A 20,628-nucleotide genomic window follows, 5' to 3' on the forward strand; every position below is an offset into this window, starting at 1 on the left:
AGAAAACTCAGGCCCAGGGAAATAAATGACATTTATTTATTGACAAGTAAATGTCATGCAGCCAGTTTGTGGCATGCTGCTAAGTCGCTTCAGTCGTGTCCGACTCTGTGCGATGCCATAGATGGCAGCCCACCAGGCTCCACCATCCCTGGGATTCTCCAGGCAAGAACACTGGAGTGGGTTGCCATTTCCTTCTCCAATGCATGAAGGTGAAAAGAGAAAGTGAAGTCACTCAGTCGTGTCTGACTCTTCGCGACGCCATGGACTGCAGCCTACCAGGCTCCTCTGTCCATGGGATTTCCCAGGCAAGAGTACTGGAGTGGGGTGCCATTGCCTTCTCCATAGTCTAGATTAAAATCCAAGACACCTTGTCTCCAAAACTGTGCTCTTCACCCCCACCCCATACTGCCCTCCTTAAGGACTCTGAACGCCTACGTGCTGAATTCTAAGAAATGCAACATATTGTAGAGCACACCCTTTATTAGTTATCGTTGTCTTAAAATTCATACGAATGTGCCAAATAATTTAAAAAACAATGATAAAGCAGTGAGAAAATCCTAGAAAACCTGGCCATAATGGCAATGGAGTCTACATGATAGTAACTGTGCCTGTGGAAAATGGACTTGAATGCTATAAGCAGTTTGGAATTTAACCTCCTGGAAAATATTGTATGAAACCACAAATAACACCAAGTTAGAGGTCTTTTTACAGTATGAATAGTTTAATGTAAAACTTGGCTTTTTTACTCTGGGTGAGCTGAGAGAGGTATAGTTCTTATTCTTCCTAGATAATCTGGTGAGTTATGGTGGAAATTCACCAGTGGGGGTGGAGTGAAAGCAGGTAAGTAAAGGCAGGGCTGGGTATTTGGCTGGTACTTTTTATTTAGGATGTTGATGCTCTCATCTAGTGAGTCAGAGTATAGTCACAGACAAATGAAAACATTAAATATACAGCAGTAATTTTAAAACATAAACATTAAAAGCAGCAAAATTTCTTAAAATTCTAATTTTGCTTTTTCTTTACTTTTTGACAAACCGGAAGCTGAAAGAAAGGGGCTGAGGCATCTCCTCTAAGGGCCCTAAAAATAATATATGGAGTCTGTATTCAGGGCAACGTTCCTTGGGGTTAATAACAGTCGCCTGGAAAGAACAAATGCCCACATTCAGGGTTTTTCTTTCCTTCTTTTGAGAAACTCTTTTTATTCTCTTTGAAAATGCCAGACACAAAATCATATGTTGCTTTTGCATTGTAGAGGATTAAGTGCACACTTAGTTGAAAAGAATGGCATTTTCATTTTAACACACAAAGGAACTTGCTTGTTGAAAATGGGCCTCGGGTGTGATGGGAAAGGCTTGTCACAGTCCCTTACTGGGTGGTCAGGACCCATCTTTTCATGTTGTTGATACTGTTTATTTTAGGGATGTTCTCTGTATTCATATTGCAGAATTTAGAAAGGAAACTTACAGCAGTATGTACTGTAGCATCTCACAGAGAAAGCTCATACCCTGTGCCTGAACTGAATTATATAAGCCGAGTCTCTACTCTGCCTTGACAACCTCTAAGGAGGTTCAGCACTGGGACACTCTAATATAGGGTTACTATATCTGCAATGAGGAAGCAGAAGCATTAAAACCTAATATAATTACAGCACCCCATCTAAAAAATTGAACAAAGTTTGCCCTCACAAATACAGTGAAAAAAAGCAAGTATGAAAATGACTGGAAACAAGATTTAAAGGAAATTATTCATCTTACAACAATGCTTACCTCTGGAACCTGGAGAGGTCCAAAGCCAAAAATGTGAAGCCACACAGCGATTTTCATAAGGTGGAAAGAGATTATAAACAAGTAAGTTAGGACAAAAGTGAAATAGATTGACAATGCAAATAATAATTTGCATAGACAGCATAGACAACAAGCAGAATGACGGCATCTTATGTACATAAAAAGTCCACATTCCTGTTACTGACAAGAACGGCTATGATGAATGAAGTTTTCGTATCTAGAAAGACCTGAAATGAAACCCTCTTGCGCAATATAAAATTTGAGTTGGTTTCTTACGGCAAATATGCTCTGATTTAATGTATGGAAAAATTCTGTCCTTTTAAAGGCTTCTGGAAATTCCATATTAATTTGCCGAGTTTTGTAGAGTATTCACAGAAAGGAAATACAAGAAGAATCATAGTAGTTCTTCATCATGTTGTTCTGTGGCCCATCAAAAAGCAATAGAGTTTTCTTACTCTTTGGACTAGAGTGCTAATTTAAGAGATTGCAAAATATTCAGAACTGACACCACACTGCTGTCATATTGACTTAGGATCCTGAAAGATGTGACTTCTGTCAATCTCAGATACACATGTGTGCCCTTCCAGCTCTTCCTTGGCTTCTCTTGACTTTCTGATGAAAACCTGTTGTCTATAGAGCTGAAAAATCAATTAGTTTCATCTTCATAGAAACTAATGTACTTGACAAGAAACATTAAAATAAAACATCTAGAAAAATTAATGGTAGGGAATTCGGAGACAAGAATTAAATATATGAGGTTCACGTTCAACAATCAAGTCTGTCTTTGGATCTCATGTGAAGGAACAAGGGTTTATTTACCTTAGAAATAGTATATGTAAAACCAACTCCTAACTTTCAAACTCACTTGTTCTAATTATAGGTAAGTTTTCCAAACCTGAGACTCTGTCATGCAGCTTGATAAACATAATCTTTATAAAAAAAGAGCTTAACTTACTAGAATTTACTGATAATTTCAGAATAATTACTTTCTGAAAGATGACCCTCATAGTAAATATTTTTTAAAAAACACTCCATGTAGGCTAGGTGGAGATGACTAGGCATTAGAAGCTTACCTGGAGGACCCAAAGGCCCTCGTCTGCCTGGAGATCCAGGTAAACCTTTGTCTCCAGGTGGCCCAGGACTTCCAGGTGGCCCCTGTGGCCCCGGGAATCCCATTGGTCCTAAAAGAAACATGAAAAGGAGGGCACTAGAATGAAGCATTATAAAAACAACAGCTTGATGGACTGAATTCAGAGGTTCACTCCAGCAAAATGCAGGGCAAAGTCAGCCTCAGATTGGAGAATAGCTCCCTCTTTCTTCTGGAAGGCTGAGAAGAGTTGCCTCTGTCTAAAGGAAACACAACAATCCATCAACAGGACAAAGGAAAATCGTTCCATGACCAAAACAGAACTAAGTGAGGATGAAAACCCAGTAACCCTGAACTTTCTCTGGAGACAGTCAAAGGACTGCCACAGAAAGGGAAACTTAGGAAAGATGCTCCACTATCTGGGAACACCCACCCTGACCCTGAGATTCCACCCTTCTCTTCCCCACTCTCTCAAGTTCAGCCAGACCAGCCACTCGGTGCCTCCTACACACAGTTCCTTCTCTCCTCCTCATCCAGGAAGTCCTCCACATTCTGTAGGGTGCAGATCACATCAAGGAGGCCCTCCCTGGAATCCCAACCCAAGTCCAGTTGCTTTGCAATAAGCACTGAGAGAAGTGTGCCTCGCCACCCAAAGCATGGCTTTCATTTAGTACTGTTCTTGTCGTTCAGTTGCTTGGTCGTGTCAGACTCTGCGACCCCATGGACTGCAGCACGCCAGGCTTCCCTGTCCTTCACTGGCTCTCGGAGCTTGCTCAAACTCACGTCCATTGAGTCAGTGATGCCATCCAACCATCTTGTACCATGTTGCCCCTTTCTCCTCCTGCCTTCAATCCTTCCCAGCATCAGGGTCTTTTCCAATGAGTCAATTCTTTGCATCAAGTGGCCAAATACTGGAGCTTTGGCTTCAGCATCAGCCCTTCCAATAAATAGTCAGGGCTGATTTCCTTTAGGATTGACTGGCTTGATCTCCCTGCTGTCCAGGGGACTCTCAAGAGTCTTCTCTAACACCAAAATTCGAAAGCATCAATTCTTCAGTGCTCAGCATTTTTTTTTTTTTTTGGAGTAGGAAATGGCAACCCACTCCTGTATTTCTTAAATGCCTGGAAAATTCCATGGATAGAGGAGTCTGGAGGGCCATAGTCCATGGGGTTGCAAAGAGTAGGACACAACTGAGTGACTAACACTTCAGCCTTCTTTATGGTCCAACTCAGTTAATATAGATGGATACTTTACTGTATTTTTATTCCCTTATGAAATCATATATTTAACTTAATTAGTTGGCACTCCTTTTGAATTTGTTCACTACTATATTTCTGTGGAGTCCTAATAATAATTTATGGGACAGATCAAATATTTCACACTGGGTAAGTCTAAAAAAGGTAAGCTGAAGAAATTCCCTCATCCTTTTGACAGTTAAACACTCTTTGGCCCTAGGCTCACTGGAATGGGAATTAAGAAGCATGATTAGAGGTTCTACCAATATTTCCAACTCTTGGTATATCCTTTTGTAGGTTGCTATTATTTATATATCTTGCTATTTCCCTAATCCTGAAGTATATTTCCCAGGTGAAAGCTAATTCTCTAGGGAAGCCACTGGGGAGGAGGAATAACTTATTAGGCAGAGGTACAAGGCCATATAGACAGCCCCCTTCCTCTCTCCTGGTGACAGGAATGCTAGCTGTATCTGTCCAATCTGGGAGTTTAATAATTAAAAGCCAAAATACCTGCAGATATAAGGCACAATTTCTAAAGCTGATTTTACCGCTAATAAAGGTGAATAGGATTGCTGAGTACTGTTGTACAGGTTATACACTGCACAATTTCAGGGATGCCATTTGTGTTCTAGTCATAGCAGCCTCATGCTGATTCTGACTTTCCCTCTGCTCTAATGGTTTACTTATTTCACATTTGTTTCAGAAATCAGACAGAGCGCTAGTTACTGAGCTCCTGCAAAGTTCAATATTTGCATCTCGGTATCAAGTTTCCTTATTTATGACATAAGGGAGGTAAAATGGATATTCTTTATTGGCCTCTTCTCAACAAAATGTTATATGAACCTTATAATTGTCTAAAATTGTTACAGCCAAAACTAAGGTCCCCCAAATATTCAGTTCAGTTGCTCAGTCGTGTCCGAGTCTTTGTGACCCCATGGATTGTAGCATGCCAGGCCTCCCTGTCCATCACCAATTCCCAAAGTTTGCTCAAACTCCTGTCCTCGACTTGGTGATGCCATCCAACTGTCTCATCCTCTGTCATCCCCTTCTCCTCCTGCCCTCAATCTTTCCCAGGGTCTTTTCTAATGAGTCAGTTCTTCGCATCAAGTGGCCAAAGTATTGGAGTTTCAGCTTCAACATCAGTCCTTCCAATGAACACCCAGGGCTGATCTCCTTTAGGATTGAATGGTTTGATCTCCTCACAGTCCAAAGGACTCTCAAGAGTCTTCTCCAACACCACAGTTCAAAAACATCAATTCTTTGGCACTCAACTTTCTTTATGGTCCAACTCTCACATCTATACATGACTACTGGAAAAACCATAGCTTTGACTAGATGGACCTTTGTTGGCAAAGTAATGTTTCTGCTTTTTAATATGCTGTCTAGATTGGTCATAGCTTTTCTTCCAAGGAGCAAGCATCTTAATTTCATGGCTGCAGTCACCATCTGCAGTGATTTTGGAGCCCCCAAAAATAAAGTCTCTCACTGTTTCTATTGTTTCCCCATCTATTTGCCATGAAGTGATGGGACAGATGCCATGATGTTTGTTTTCTGAATGTTGAGTTTTAAGTCAGCTTTTTCACTCTCCTCTTTCACTTTCAACAAGAGGCTCTTTAGTTCTTCTTCGCTTTCTGCCATAAGGATGGTGTCATCTGCATATCTGAGGTTATTGATATTTCTTCTGGCAATCCTGATTACAGCTTGTGCTTCATCCAGCCTAGCATTTTGCAAGATGTACTCTACATATAAGTTAAATAAGCAGGGTGACAATATATAGCCTTGACATATTCCTTTCCCTATCTGGAACCAGTCGGTTGTTCCATGTCCAGTTCTAACTGTTGCTTCTTGACCTAGATACAACTTTCTCAGGAGGCAAGTAAGAATTTAAGAATTTTCCACAGTTTGTTGTGATCCACACGTCAAAGACTTTGGCATAGTTGATAAAGCAGAAGTAGATGTTTTTCTGGAACTCTCTTGCTTTCTCGATTGCCGGGATCCAGCGTGAGGAATCCCGCCCATGGCAAAGGTCGTGAGGAAGGAAGCCCGACAAAATGCAAAGGCGTGATCCGGCTTCGGGGGTTCCCCATGAGTTTTCCTGAACATCTACCCCAAAAAACCGGAGTCTGCCTGCTTTATTACTGTGCTTTTCACTCTTCTGACATTCTCTGGAAAAAAGTTAATTCAGGGCTTCAGTCTCCTGCATCAGCTCAAACCCCTTTGATGGCTCTCTAACTTGCCTGACAGGTTCCCCCGGACTTTTTACAATTTGTGAATTGCTTACAGCCCCCCCAGTCGCAAGAGGCACAAAGCTTAAGCATCTTAAAGATACAGAGCCTTTTCTAAAGAGCTAAAAATCATATTGGTGACAGGTTTTCACTGTTGACTCAATGACTGCTGCCCGGCCTCCATATTCTTTATCTTTTAGGCACCTGAAAGATATTAATCAGTGTAATTGGGATATAGGAATAGGAATACAGTAGTTTTGATGTCAGCAACACTAGACTTTTGAGTTACTTTTCTTTGTTATATATCACTGCACTCCTCTTGTGTCCTTGCTATGTAAGAATGTAACTTTATTTAGTGCTTTCTGAGAGTGGCACCAGACTTTGGGAAGAACAACACAAATAAGTGTTCTGGTTGACAAACCCTTATCAGAAAAGGGCTGTAAAATGTTAATTGGCCCTCTGGCCGGAAGATGATGTAAATCACCTAAGACTTGTGTATACAACTAGGTATGCAGAGAGAAAGCCTGGTCTCGATAAGAGTCAGGGTTGCTGATGCTGCATAATTTTAGATTATCCATTGAGGTCTATGTACAAAAAAAGGTATAAAAGGCCTTTCTGGACAATAGGGGATGGGCCAGTCACTGGACTGGTTTCCCCCGTGTCTCCTCTTTACTCTATTTTCAGGCTGAATTCCCATTTGGGGCGTGGAGGCTCACCATGTCTACTTACTTGCCCTGGCTTCTAAGATCCGCGAGAGAGGGAGCCCAAGGCGGGGCACTCTCCGATATTCAAACGGATGCCAGTGGCCTAACGTAGATGGTGGAAATCTCTTGTCCTGAGATTTTATTGGCTTTCCCCGTAAACCAAGTTATTCAGCCTCTTTTCTCCACTAAACTTTCCTACTATACTATTTCTTTTTAATTTCTTTCATATTTCTAATTAAATAAATAAGCTTTCCTCACCTACGCCATTCACCCTTCAAATTTCCCTGGATCCACCAGGGCTGGACCCCAACACTCGATGATCCAGTGGATGTTGGCAATTTGATCTCTGGTTCCTCTGCCTTTTCTAAAACCAGCTTGAACATCTGGAAGTTCATGGTTCATGTACTGTTGAAGCCTGGCTTGGAGAATTTTGAGCACTGCTTTCCTAGCATGTGTGATGAGTGCAATTGTGCAGTAGTTTGAACATTCTTTGACATTGCCTTTCTTTGGGATTGGAATGAAACTGACCTTTTCCAGTCCTGTGGCCACTGCTGAGTTTTCCAAATTTGCTGGCATATTGAGTGCAGCACTTTCACAGCATCATCTTTTAGGATTTGAAATAGCTCAACTGGGATTTCATCACCTCCACTAGCTTTGTTCGTAGTGATGCTTCCTAAGGCCCACTTGACTTCACATTCCCCAAATATTAGCAGTTAAGTAAAACTTAATTAAAATAAATATTTTAATCTTAAATAGTGGGAGAATTCAGTAGTGGAGACACTTCTGTGAATATAAAAAGGCAAAGTCAGCAGTCTAAAACTGAACTGTCCAATACAGAAGCCACTAACGTGGCTATTAAACAGCTGAAATTGGCAAGGCCAAACTGTGTTGTGCTTTAAGTTTAAAATACACACCAGATTTTACCATCAAAGAAGAGCATCTTATTTGGGAAAGAAACTAGGTTTGTACAACCAGCCCTAATTACCCTTTGATAATTTATATTGATTTTATGTTAAAATGTAATAATATTTGAATATATTATGTCAAAGTAGGAAAATCTGTTTATTTGTTTCTTTTAACTTTCTAAAATGTGGCTATTACATCTTTTAATTACATACGTAGCTTGCATTAAATTTCTGTTGTATAGTTCTTGTCAAAGATTATCAAGCATGTTATTAGGGACTAAAGATGAACTTGTGTTTCTTCTTCTTACTTGTCTGACTGTCACCCACATTTTAGGATTCTGGGCAAGTCAGGACATTTTGGAAATGTAGTCATTATTGCCATAGGAAATGAGAATGACCTCACAGTAGTGCACACCCCAGACCTGCAAGCCAGATAGGAAAGTCATCTAGTACTACTTAAAAGAACTATTTCCATTCATACCTTTCTGGCCATGTTTTCCATCACATCCTGGGAAGCCTTTGTGTCCTGGAGGGCCTGGTGGGCCTGGGAGACCTGGAGGCCCCGGCAGACCACAGTCTCCTGGTTCCCCTTTCAGAAGCTCAACACTCCCAGGTGGTCCTGGAGGCCCAGGTACTCCTGACCACAAGAGTAGGCAAAAAGATTCTTTCAGTCAAAAACAAATGTGCATGCTGGCTGCCTAAGAGCTTCTTAAGGAAAGGAATTTAATCGTTTACAAGCAAGCGATGCAAGGAATTAGAATAAGAATGTCAATAGTATCAGAGGTGAAGCAGTATGTCTCTTGAAGCCCAAGTTGAGAAATGTAAATAGTCTGTTAGTAACTATTAGGACAAAATGAGCTATGCAAAACCTTCCTTCCCTTCAGAGCCATTCCTTTTGGAAGCATCAGTTTTGACTTTTCTTTGCGTTGCCTTCCCATTGCTTTCATGTGATAGATGGATGGAGGGATAGATAGATGAATAGATGGATGGGTAAATGGATGGATGGATGAATGAATGGGTGGATGGATAGGTGGATACATGGATGGATGGATACATGAATAGATGGATGGATGGGTAAATGGATGGATGGATGAATGAATGGGTAGATGGATAGATGGATACATGGATGGATGGATAGATGAGTATTTGGGTAGATGGGTAAATGGATGAATGGATAGATGGATGGGTGGGTGGACAGAGAGATAATAGATTTTTAAGAAAGTCTGACTAGGCTCCTTGGTGGTCCAATGGTTAAGAATCTACCTGTCAGTGCAGGGGACATGAGTTTGATCCCTGGTAAGGGAAGATCCCGCATGTCTGTACACCACAGCTAAGCCCATGTGTCACAACTACTGAAGCCCACACACCCGAGAACCGTGCTCTGCAACAAGAGTAGCCCCTGCTCGCCGCTACTAGAGAAAGCTCATGCAGCAGCAAAGACCCAGTGCAGCCAAGAATAAATAAACCAAAAAGAGAGAGAGAGAATCTGGCTGATGAAAAAGGAATATCCACTCAATTAAATTTAAAATCCTATTTGAAAACCATTGTCTACACATGGTATTTAAGCCCAAGTTCTATTCCTACTTAACTTCTAACCTTCTTAGCATATTTTGGGGCATTTCAGGTTTCATAGTGTAAAGCAGAATTACATATGTTTTATTCCAACCTCACGAAAACCTAAAGATTTCAAGGTTTCTGTCTCTCTGGAAGAGTTCTATGAGCTAGTAGGAATATGATTGCCTGCATTTGGCAGAAGCCTGCACTGAGCCACACTCTTGTTCCAGCTCCCCAGTCAGCTCTGGTTCAATCTTACTTTGTTAAATATTGACTAGCTAGAGTTCATCCCAGTGAAGTGATAACAGGAGCAAAACGTACTGTGAGCAGCACATGAAGAGACTCTGTGTGGGTGTGTGTGGGCTTGTGTGTGTGTGAGAGAGAGAGAGAGAGAGGCAGGGGTCCTGTCATCTCTGGGCTGAAAGAACTGCTTTATGTGCTGATACTGAGACCAATAAGGATGGCGAGGCCACCTCCTGCTGCTTCCTTCTGCGCCCTCAAGCTCAGCATCAAGCCAGCGATGGTAAAGACTTGCTCTGTGTCAGAGGTGGTCTGATGGAGTTGAAATAGAAGAGTGAGGGGTCTAAGCGCTGGTCCTGGGTACGGTCCCCACTGCCCACCCTCCCCCTTTTCCATCTGCCAAGTTGATGGGGCTGCTAACATGCTTCTCCTTGACCATTCTCTCTGCTCCTCCATCCCAACAGAGCTGGCAAGCGTCTAAGGAAAGCAACACCATCACCCTTTGCCGTAATTATCCCATACCTCTTGGACCATCGGGGCCAGGAGGTCCCTGATCTCCAGGCAGACCCGGGTCTGGAATGTCATCCTTAAGAGCTTTTCCTGGGGCACCTGGAGGACCAGGTGATCCAGCTCTCCCTGAGGAGGAACGTGTTCAGCTGTTAGTCTCATGACATTTGGGAGGTTTGGATGCAGTTATCGAGCGAAGGGCAAAGCATGCTGCTTTCTTACCTGGGGGTCCTGGGGGACCCGGGGGACCTCTTTCTCCCAAAGGTCCCGGAAGAGAAATTCCTGGGTTCCCGGGGTCTCCTGTCTCCCCTTTAGGGCCGGGCATTCCCACTGGACCTGGGGGGCCCATTTCATGTGAACCTTAATGAGGAAAACAGCATTAACACTGCATCTTCTCCTGGTGTGTCCCTGGCGTGGGGGCTGAAAAGGAACTGCTTCTCAGTGGGCACAGGACAGGAAAGGAGCGCATTCTTCCGAGATCGACATTGTCCACAAGAGCGATCCGAATGGATGCACACTCTTCTGGGGGTCACTGTCTCCTCTCTTATGACCCATCACACCTGTCCAGCATAGCTCTGATTTATTTTTATGACTGTTTCCCAGATTTAAAAACACAATCGCTTAGTGACAATACCAACCCTTCAATCTCTACAATCGTTAAGAGAGAAACAAATGAGATGGAACAGTAAGTGATTGTGAATAAACTGGCTTGACATTTAAGATGGAAACTGGAAAATAAACAGAACCATTGTGGAGTTTCACTTTGAAAAGGCAGAACTCCACTGGTTTCTTGGAGAGGGCACACATTTTACCAGACTATTTGGAAGAGCCAATAACAATCCTAAGTGACCTAAATGACGTCTTGATCTTCCAAACCGTATAAACCATATAAACCCTCCCCAACTACAGACCCAAACCCAGCAGCACAACAGTTCAGTCCTTTTCTCACTGCCTCACAAATGTGCAAGTCTGCTTCTGACTACCTCGTCTGATTGCAAGCTCTTTTTCTGAGAAACGAATGCAACCAATGTGAATTCTATTCAAATAACAGAACAAGCTAAGATGTTGATGATTAGCCTATTTGTGGCATCAAAAATAACAGCAATTTGTTCAGGTAATTTGTTTTCCCAGCAGGCCACTGAAGGATGCTGAAGTACTAATTAGACCCACGTGGTTGTACTTGGCATGACAACATGTAAAACAATACTCCAGTATCCTGACTGTTTATTTGTTATTCATAACATTTTGAAATCTAGCTCCACCTAAGTGATTATGCAGAATATGTTTAATAGATAGTCACACGCAGTATCAACAATAGGCACCATTAACCCACCCTTCCTGCTTAAATTGGGTTTTCTCAAGTGCCAGTTTGATAAAGTGAAAGTGAAGTCGCTCAGTCGTGTCTGACTCTTTGCGACCCCATGGACTGTAGCCTACCAGGCTCCTCCCTCCATGGGATTCTCCAGGCAAGAGTACTGGAGTGAGTTGCCATTTTCCTTCTCCAGCCCGTTTGATAAGTCATCATCAAAACTAGAAACAGTTCCAACACGGTGAATCTAAGCTAAACCAGTGTCTCACTTTCGCACCCGTATCTTGTGAAGGGAGGAAACGCCAGTGGACTCTCATGGTTCATTAACAGCTGTTCAGCCTCTTGCAAAGGTTCTCTCTTACCTGAAGCGCCTTTGCTGCCTTTCTGACCCTTCAAACCATGCAGGCCGTTCAGGCCGGGCGACCCAGAGAGACCTGAAACACATCACACGTCTGTGACCCACAGGGGAAGACCCTCCATGCACATTCTCTGACTGTTCCTCGCATGCACAGTCCAGGGAAGGTTGACTGATGGGGACCCACAAATTCTCTAGGTGGGAACCATGAGACCTCACCATCTAAACATCACTAGGAAGGCAGAATCCACTCCAGGGGTCATCGCTAAACATGGTCATGTGATGGGTGTTTTCTGTTAACACAGACTGCTTAACATATACCTTTATATATTATATACTTAAATATTCTTTCCCATTATGGTTTATCATAGTAAAAGTGAAAGTGTTAGTGGCTCAGTTGTGTCCGACTCTGCAACCCCATGCACTATAGCCTGCCAGGCTCCTCTGTTCATGGAATTCTGCAGACAAGAATACTGGAGTGGGTAGCCTTTCCCTTCTCCAGAGGATCTTCATGACCCAGGGATCAAACCAAGGTCTCTTGCACTGCAGGCAGATTCTTTACCATTAGAGCCATCAGGGAAGTATATATATAGTAAATTTTTTCCCATTATTCTTTATCATAGGGTATTTAGTATAGTTCCTTGCACTATACAGTAGGACCTCGTTGTTTATCCATTCTGTGTATAACATCCTGCATCTGCTAACCCAACCTCCCACTCCATCCTTAACTTGGCATATATCCTAACACATAACTTTGTTTTTTCATAATGTGTTTTTTTTTTAATGTGGACCATTCTTAAAGTCTTTATTGAATTTGTTACAATATTTCTTGTGTTTTATGTCTTTGGCTGTGAGGGATGTGGGATCTTAGCTCTCCGACTGGGGCCTGAACCTGCACCCACTGCACTGGATGGTGAAGTCTTAACCACTGGACCGCCAGGGAACGAAGGCTCCCTTTCGTGGGTTTTAACACAGTTCTGTTAGTTTCTGACCATATCATGAATCTCTCTTTCTCTCTTTCTAGGCAGATACAGTCTAGAATTACTGAATGTTGGCATAGGAAATGACCTCCAACTTTACAACAAAAAAGTCATTCTAGGTAAGGAAGAGATTGGGTGGGAGTAAACCCCTGCTTCCCTCCTCCCATGCCCAGAATCTTCCCTCTCCACCACAGTCTGCAGATTTTAATTTCATCGCAATCTACCTGGATAAATGTAGTAAGACAGCAAGGACAGGTGGGTCTGTGGCACACTGAGGAATGCGTGTCCTGCTGATGTTTTTGAGCACTGTGCCATTCAGAGAGAACAGGCCTGCAGCTCAAATGTGGCTGCAGCTATTTCTCTGCCACCAATTCTGTCAAAGAGAACCTCTCTGATGCCTCTTTACAGAAACCAAATTTATTTCATGATGATCACCGAGAACTCCATTCTCTGTAACTGGATAGATCTCACTGATGCCTGCATCTCCTTCTAGAACTTTCTGTCAGATGTCACTAAGGAGCCATCTACTAATCTGATGTGTGCACTTGGTCTCTCAGTCATGTCTAACTCTTTGCAACCCCATGAACTGGAGCCCCACAGGCTCCTCTGCCCATGGAGTTTTCCAGGCAAGAATACTGAAGAGGGTTCCATTTCTGCTCCAGGGGATCTTCTCAACCCAGGGATCGAGCCTGGGTCTCTTGTGTCTCCTGCATTGGCAGGTGGATTCTTTACCACTAGCACCACTTAGGAAGCCCAAAACAAACCACAAACTGTCACTGAGTGATACTGTGGAAAAATCTAAATGAACTCTTTTGTCAACCCAATATGTATTATATTGGGTTGGCCAAGAAGTTCATTCGGATTTTTCTGCATAAGATGTTATGGAAAACCCTGAACAAATTGCTTAGCCAATCCAATATTATATGTGCTATATGACATAAATATATAGATTTGTGGGGAGGAAGTAAAGGGAAGCAGGGAGAGAGGGAGGGAACAGACAAGTTACTAACCAATATGAACATCCCTGGCTGCTGAGTCTTCTGCCAAGAGCTCCACACATGTCCCACTGATGGATGCGGGAGAAGAATCTTCTCAGCCCCTGGTAACCTTCCCACTACATTAACGGATTTCCCATCCAGAAACTGTTCTTTCTCACCTAAGGCTAAAAGGCCGTCAGAGCACAGTCAGGCATTCATTCAGTTTGGGTCATGGCCCTTGAAATTGTGATAATCACACCTTTGCTTATGACTAACACAGAGAAGTGCCCTCACCAACCCCCATGACACTTACAGAGCTCCCTCTGGGCCTTTCTGCCCAACCTATCCCACTCTGTATAGCAGTCCTGTCTGTGATGACTGGCTGACTTTGGATAAATTAATTGAGTGCAAGATCAGGTCTTATTACTCCTTTTATTCCTGCACTTAGCATATATCCTGACACACAGTAGGTGCTCAATAAACGTTTGTTGAGTGAGTGAGTGAATGAATGAGGAAATGACCAAGTCTAGAACAAGGAGGGTGAGGGACTGAACAGGGGGAGTTGCTGTTTATTGCTAAGTCATGTCCGACTCTTTGTGACCCCATGGATTGCAGCATGCCAGGCTTCCTCGTCCTTGACTATTTCCCAGAGTTTGCTCTAACTGATGTCCATTAGGTTGATGATACAATCCAACCATCGTATCCTCTTCTGTCCCCATTCTCCTCCTGCCCTCAAAATCTTTCCCAGCATTGGGGTCTTTCCCAGTAAGTCAACTCTTCACATCAGGTGGCCAAAGTATTGGAGCTTCATCTTCAGCATCAGTCCTTCTAATGAATATTCAAGGTTGATTTCCTTTAGGATTGACTGGTTTGACCTCCTTGCAGTCCAAGGGACTCTCAAGAGTCTTCTCCAGCACCACAATTCAAAAGGATCAGTTCTTTGGCGCTCACCCTTTATCATAGTCCAACTCTCACATCCATACGTGACTACTGAAAAAACCATAGCTTTGACTATTCGGACCTTTGTTAGTAAAGTGATATCTCTGCTTTTTAATATGCTGTCTAGGTTTGTCTTTTCTTCCAAAGAGCAAGTGTCTTTTAATTTCACACCTGCAGTCACTGTCCACAGTAGTTTTGGAGCCCACGAAGATAAAATCTGTCACCATTTCCATTTTTCCCCCTTCTATTCGCCATGAAGTGATGGGACTGGATGCCATGATCTTAGTTTTTTGAATGATGAGTATTAAGCCAGCTTTTTCACTCTCTTCTTTCACCTTCATCAAGAGGCTCTTTAGTTCCTCTTTGCTTTCTGTCATTAAAGTAGTATCATCTGCATATCTAAGGTTGTTGATATTTCTCCTAGTGAACTTGATTCCAGTCCAGCATTTCACATAATATGCTCTGCATATAAGTTAAATAATCAATATACAGCCTTGACATACTCCTTCCCCAATTTGGAACCAGTCCATTATTCCACATCTTGACCTGCATACAGTTTTCTCAGGAGACAGGTGAGGTGGTCTGGTATTCCCATCTCTTTAAGAATTTTCCACAGTTTGTTGTGATCCACATAGTCAAAGGCTTTAATGTAGTCAATGAAACAGAAGCAGATGTTTTTCTGGAATTCCCTTGTTTTCTGTATAATCTAGCAAATATTGCCCCTTTGATCTCTGGTTCCTCTGCCCTTTCTAAGTCAAGCCTTTACATCTGGAATTTCTCGGATCACATATGACTGAAGCCTAGCTTGAAGGATTTTGAGCATTACCTCACTAGCATGGAAAATGAGTGCAATTGTACAGTAGTTGGAACATTGTTTGGCACTGCACACAACTTGGCATTCCAAATTTCTTTGGAATTGGAATGAAAACTAACCTTTTCCAGTGTTGTGGACACTGCTGAGTTTTCTAAATTTGCTGACATATTGAGTGCAGCACTTTGACAGCATCATCTTTTAGGATTGTAATCGAGGAGGGTGAGAGATTGAACGAGGTGAAAGAAAGCTATAAAAAAGAGTGAACTCCAATCTCTGTTTGCATCCAACATCTTTCATTGATAGATGTATAGGATGAGTAAGATTGGGGGAAGTTAATGTTATCCACTTATATATAAATAATTCAAGCACTCATTATTATTTCTTCATTAAGGTAAGTCCTCTGTAGACTTCTTATTGGAAGATAGAACAGTTCGTTGGTTCCACTCTATTTTTTATCAATACTGGAAACAGTTATTCTATTTTAAAATCTTTAAAATCTAAACATTAAATTGGTACAAATGAGCCATAATTCTCTCAAAATCAAAAAAGGGGGGAATGCACTCCCATTTTCCCCAAAGCTCTTGTTTCCTAACCATTTTTGTCAGGTCTAGCTGAGCTTGTTTTCCAATTCTCTTTTCTACTTATGAGCAAATGTTTCAAGTTTCCACCAAAAGAACACACAGACCTTCTTCATCTGCCAAATCTGGATATTTATTGCCATCTATCTGAAACGATAATACATTTTTTGAGACTACTCTGCTATTTCAACGTGTTTTGATCTCTAGCTTAAGCCACTGAGATTGATGGCTTGGGGACTTGGCTGGGGGTGGAATGTCTCAACTCCTGCCAACTCTCCATTGTCACATCAACACGTCCAAATCCTGCTCTGTCACAATTTCAGCCTCTCGCCATTGTTGAACTGGCCGACCCTTATCTGACCCAATGTTATCTTTCTAAATTGAATGCAGCTACATCTGGGTAGGGTTTTAAGGGCAATTTTTCCTTTTTTTACTGAAAGCTTTTTATCCATCCCATCTCTAAATCAAAAAGTTGTTCATGCATAAAATATATACAGGGCAGATGAGAGGCAATTAGGCTCACAAAACACAGTCCTCAGTAATGAGGCTTTTTTAAATTCACCTCTCTGGTCGTCCTCTGGCTTAACAACCATCATTCAAGGCTGCATATCACTGCACACACAGGCGAGGGCGTTCTCTAGTCGGAGAATCTGATCTCATCTCCCAACTATAAGCACAATTAAAGCTTCCATCTCTGTGAGCCAGCAGACTCGTGACTGGATGCCCACTTTGAGGTTTTCTTCTGTTGTCAAACTGAAAATGCTTCCCTATCCCCAGGAACCTTTCACAGTTTATACCTTTAATAGGGTGACCAACTTGTCCCTGTCTGCTGGTGGCTTGCCTAGTTCTAACACTGTGAATCCTATGTTCTGAGCATCTGCTCTGGCCAAGACAAAGCGGGACAGCTGGTCACCCTAACTTGAAAGCTGCTGGGAAAGAGACCTTTCTTTGAGCCTCTAGGTAATAGCTGAACAAAGTGGAAAACTTCGCAAAACTGAAATAAGAAGGAATTCTCCTTTAATTCAGAAAATACACGAGTGCCTACTAAGAGAATGTACAAGAGCCTAAGATAGGGCCCCCTAACCTTGAGCTTCAGCCCCCAAATGTGCTTGGTGATGGGCACTGAGGAGACACGGGACTGACAGAGAAACCATCCCTGACTCAACAGAACAATCAGGCAATTACCTCAAGAGGGGTAAATGCTGTGGGGCAGGGTCAAGGAGAGGGCACCAGTTGTAAAAAGGGAGAATGTTTCTGATTTTCACAACTGTGAGGTGCTGGGCCTGTCTGTGCTGATAAAAGACATCTCTAGGTGCTTTGTTCTTATGAAACAGTTTACTTGCCATCAACCAAAATAACCCAGCCCACATTCTTTACATGCTCTCATGCCAAAGCTTATTATTTTAGGCTTCTATTATTACAGTCTCCTATGGGGCTTCCCAGGTGGCTCAGTGGTAAAGAATCTGCCTGCAATGCCGCAGATGCAGGTTGGATCCCTAGGTCAGGAAGATCCCCTGGAGAAGGAAATGGCAATGCATTCCAATATTCTTGCCTGGGAAATCCCATGGACAGAGGAGCCTGGTGGGCTACAGTCCATGGGATGGCAAAGAGTTGGACACAACTTAACAACTAAACCACAGCAATGATGAATGCCTAACTAGGAATTGAGCATATATAGGTACTGGAAGTCTAAGCACCAAGCTATCTTTACCTATGTTGAAGTGAAAGTTTAAATCTGACGGAATATAAGCAGGACTCAGAATCCATATGGCCTGTTCTTAGTAGAGCAAACAACTTGGAGTTAGCAGCTGGTTTGTTCAAACAAGATAATCAGTCCCCCTGACTTATTTAGAACATACTTCAAATATTTAGTTTCTCAGTTCAAAGCATTTCTGCCAGAGTGTGGTTCATTTTCCTATCAGCATGATAAATGACAGCAATGGATTTATATTGTAGACGTTTTCATTCCTAAGAATGTATTTCACTGTTTTGTGGATTAAGAAAAAAAAAAAAAGACTGGTTGTTCACTGGGCTGTTTGCAGGGAAACACTGTCCCCACATGGCCAGGAAACATCACTGCAGCATCCATCTGTACACTGGGGTGTACATTTGGCTCAGTTTACTCATTTCCTCACTCCTCCTCTTAGCAAACTTGTTTCATAGCACCGAATTATGATGTCATTGGAGATAATTTTGTTATTCGATCAAATCACTAGCTATCAGTTTTTTAATAACCTATCATACTGAAGCTATGTGGTTAAGTGCAAACGAATTCAAGGAAAGGAAGAATCAACAATCACAACATGAGCCTTGTCATTTTAGTCAAGCTGAGTGTATAAAATGGCACCAGGGCTTCCCCGGTGGCTCAGGTGGTAAAGAATCTGCCTGCAATGCAGTCTACCTGGGTTTGATCCCTGGGTTGGGAAGATCCCCTGGAGAAGGGAATGGCAACCCACTCCAGTATTCTGGCTTGGAGAAATCCATGGACAGAGGAGCCTGGTGAGCTACAGTCTATGGAGTTGCAAAGAGTCAGACACTACTTAGCAACTAACATTTTCCATTTTCAGGACACTTGAAAATCCTTGCCATTTTACTATAGTCGGAGGGTAGGAAGAAGTGGAGATTCCGTAGGAGTAAAACAATAGAAAACATTGTCTTCTGGTTCTTTACCAACTTAGTCTCTTAAACACTCAAAAAGGCACCAGAGAATACCCCAACAGAGTTGTAGGGTTTGTCAGAAACAGGAAACAGCCACAGTAATCAGAGAAACTCTCAAAATAACAAAATTATTTTGCTTGGAATCCTAAATTTACCACCAATCACTGCACTTCACATTACTAAAAAGGCCAGTGAAGAGGAAGAACAGTGCAAAGATATCTCTGTACTGATGATGAGAGCGTGCCCTGGTCTAGTTATTTGGCAGCATAGAAATACATAAGTGTATACCAGCTCTTCAAAATAAACAACTTCCCTCTATCTATCTGACAAATGAAGAGGTGAGAGTGTAGAAAAATGTTACTTGGATTTTCAAAACAATAAACTGAGTGAGCCCCAAAGAAGGGATTTCCAGTTCTTCTAAGAGGAAGTGCTCTTTATTTTACCAAAATTTACTGTACTTATGAGACAACTAAGGACTTCTCAGGTGGTGCTACTGGTAAAGAACCTGCCTACCCAAGCAGGAGACCCAAGTTCCTGGGTTGAGAGGTCCCCTGGAGGAGGGTAGTGAAACCCACTCCAGTGATCTTGCCTGGAAAGTCCCATGGACAGAGGAGCCTGGTGGGCTACAGTCCATGGGGTCACAAAGGCACATAACTGAAGTGTCTAAGCACACACACACACATGAGCCAAAAAACAGAAGTGGGAAGAAAAGGGAGGAAGGAGATGGAGGGGTCTTGGTTACAGAAATCTAACCAAGTAAGGCTTGACCCTTCAATTGTTGACTGAGGTGAAGACAGGCTCTCAACTTCATAGCTACTCATTCAATTGTTTACTCTTCCATTTCTCCATTAATTAAATAATTAATTATATTTATTCACAAAAATAAATTTATAAATTGTAATTTTACTTTATAAATATATTTACATTTTTATTTATTTTTATAAATAAATACAATAAACCAACCAACAGACTTACTAGGAATCTACTTGTACCAAGGATATAAAACATAGTTCTTAAAATTAAAAAATCAAGCTACCATATGATTCTGCAATCCCACTCCTGAGCATACATCTGGAGAAAACCATAATTTGAAAAGACACATGCATCCCAGTGTTCACTGAAGCACTATTTACAATAGCCAAGACATGGAAGCAGCCAAATGTCCAGCAACAGATAAATGCATAAAGAAGATGTGCTATACATATATATAGTGAAATATTACTCTGCCATTAAAAAAGAATGAAATAATGCCATTGGCGGCAGCATGGATCGACCTAGAGAGTATCATATTAAGTGAAGTAAGCCAGACAGTGAAAGACAAATATTATATGATAATGCTTATATGTAGTAAAAAATAAATGATACAAAGGAACTTATATAGAAAACAGAAATAGAGGAGGGGACATATGTACACCTATGGCTGATTCATGTTGATGTATGGAAGAAACCAACACAACATTGGAAAGCAATTGTCCTCCAATTAAAAATAAATAATATTTTTAAAAAACAGAAATATAATATAGAAAACAAACTTATGGTTATAGAAAACAAACTCCAATTAAAAAATAAATTTATATTAAAAAAACAATAATGTCATAGGAGAAGTTTTAAAAAATTAAAAAAATAAAAATGTAAAGAATAGATTATGTAGAAAATATTGACTGAGCTATTAAACGCTTAACTAGGAAAAAAGAAAAGAAAACAAACTTAATGGTTTCCAATGGAGAAATGGGGGGAGGGATAAATTAGGAGTTTGGGATTAACATATACACAATAC

The 20,628-nt window shown here is 41.7% G+C and overlaps 1 protein-coding gene across 1 annotated transcript in view; it reads right to left on the reverse strand.

The window, feature by feature from the left end:
- The window catches only part of COL4A4 (collagen type IV alpha 4 chain), a 148,172-nt gene that overhangs the window by 13,658 nt on the left and 113,886 nt on the right, over nt 1–20,628 (reverse strand). The window contains exons 38-43 of the mRNA XM_068969399.1: nt 11,913–11,984; nt 10,464–10,601; nt 10,257–10,370; nt 8,422–8,577; nt 2,858–2,965; nt 1,767–1,775 (exon numbers count right to left, since the gene is read on the reverse strand). Of these exons, the coding sequence (XP_068825500.1) occupies nt 1,767–1,775; nt 2,858–2,965; nt 8,422–8,577; nt 10,257–10,370; nt 10,464–10,601; nt 11,913–11,984 (597 nt within the window). The remainder of the gene's footprint in view (nt 1–1,766; nt 1,776–2,857; nt 2,966–8,421; nt 8,578–10,256; nt 10,371–10,463; nt 10,602–11,912; nt 11,985–20,628) is intronic.

This window comes from Capricornis sumatraensis, chromosome 3 (assembly GCF_032405125.1).
Source record: "Capricornis sumatraensis isolate serow.1 chromosome 3, serow.2, whole genome shotgun sequence".
Taxonomy (NCBI): domain Eukaryota; kingdom Metazoa; phylum Chordata; class Mammalia; order Artiodactyla; family Bovidae; genus Capricornis; species Capricornis sumatraensis.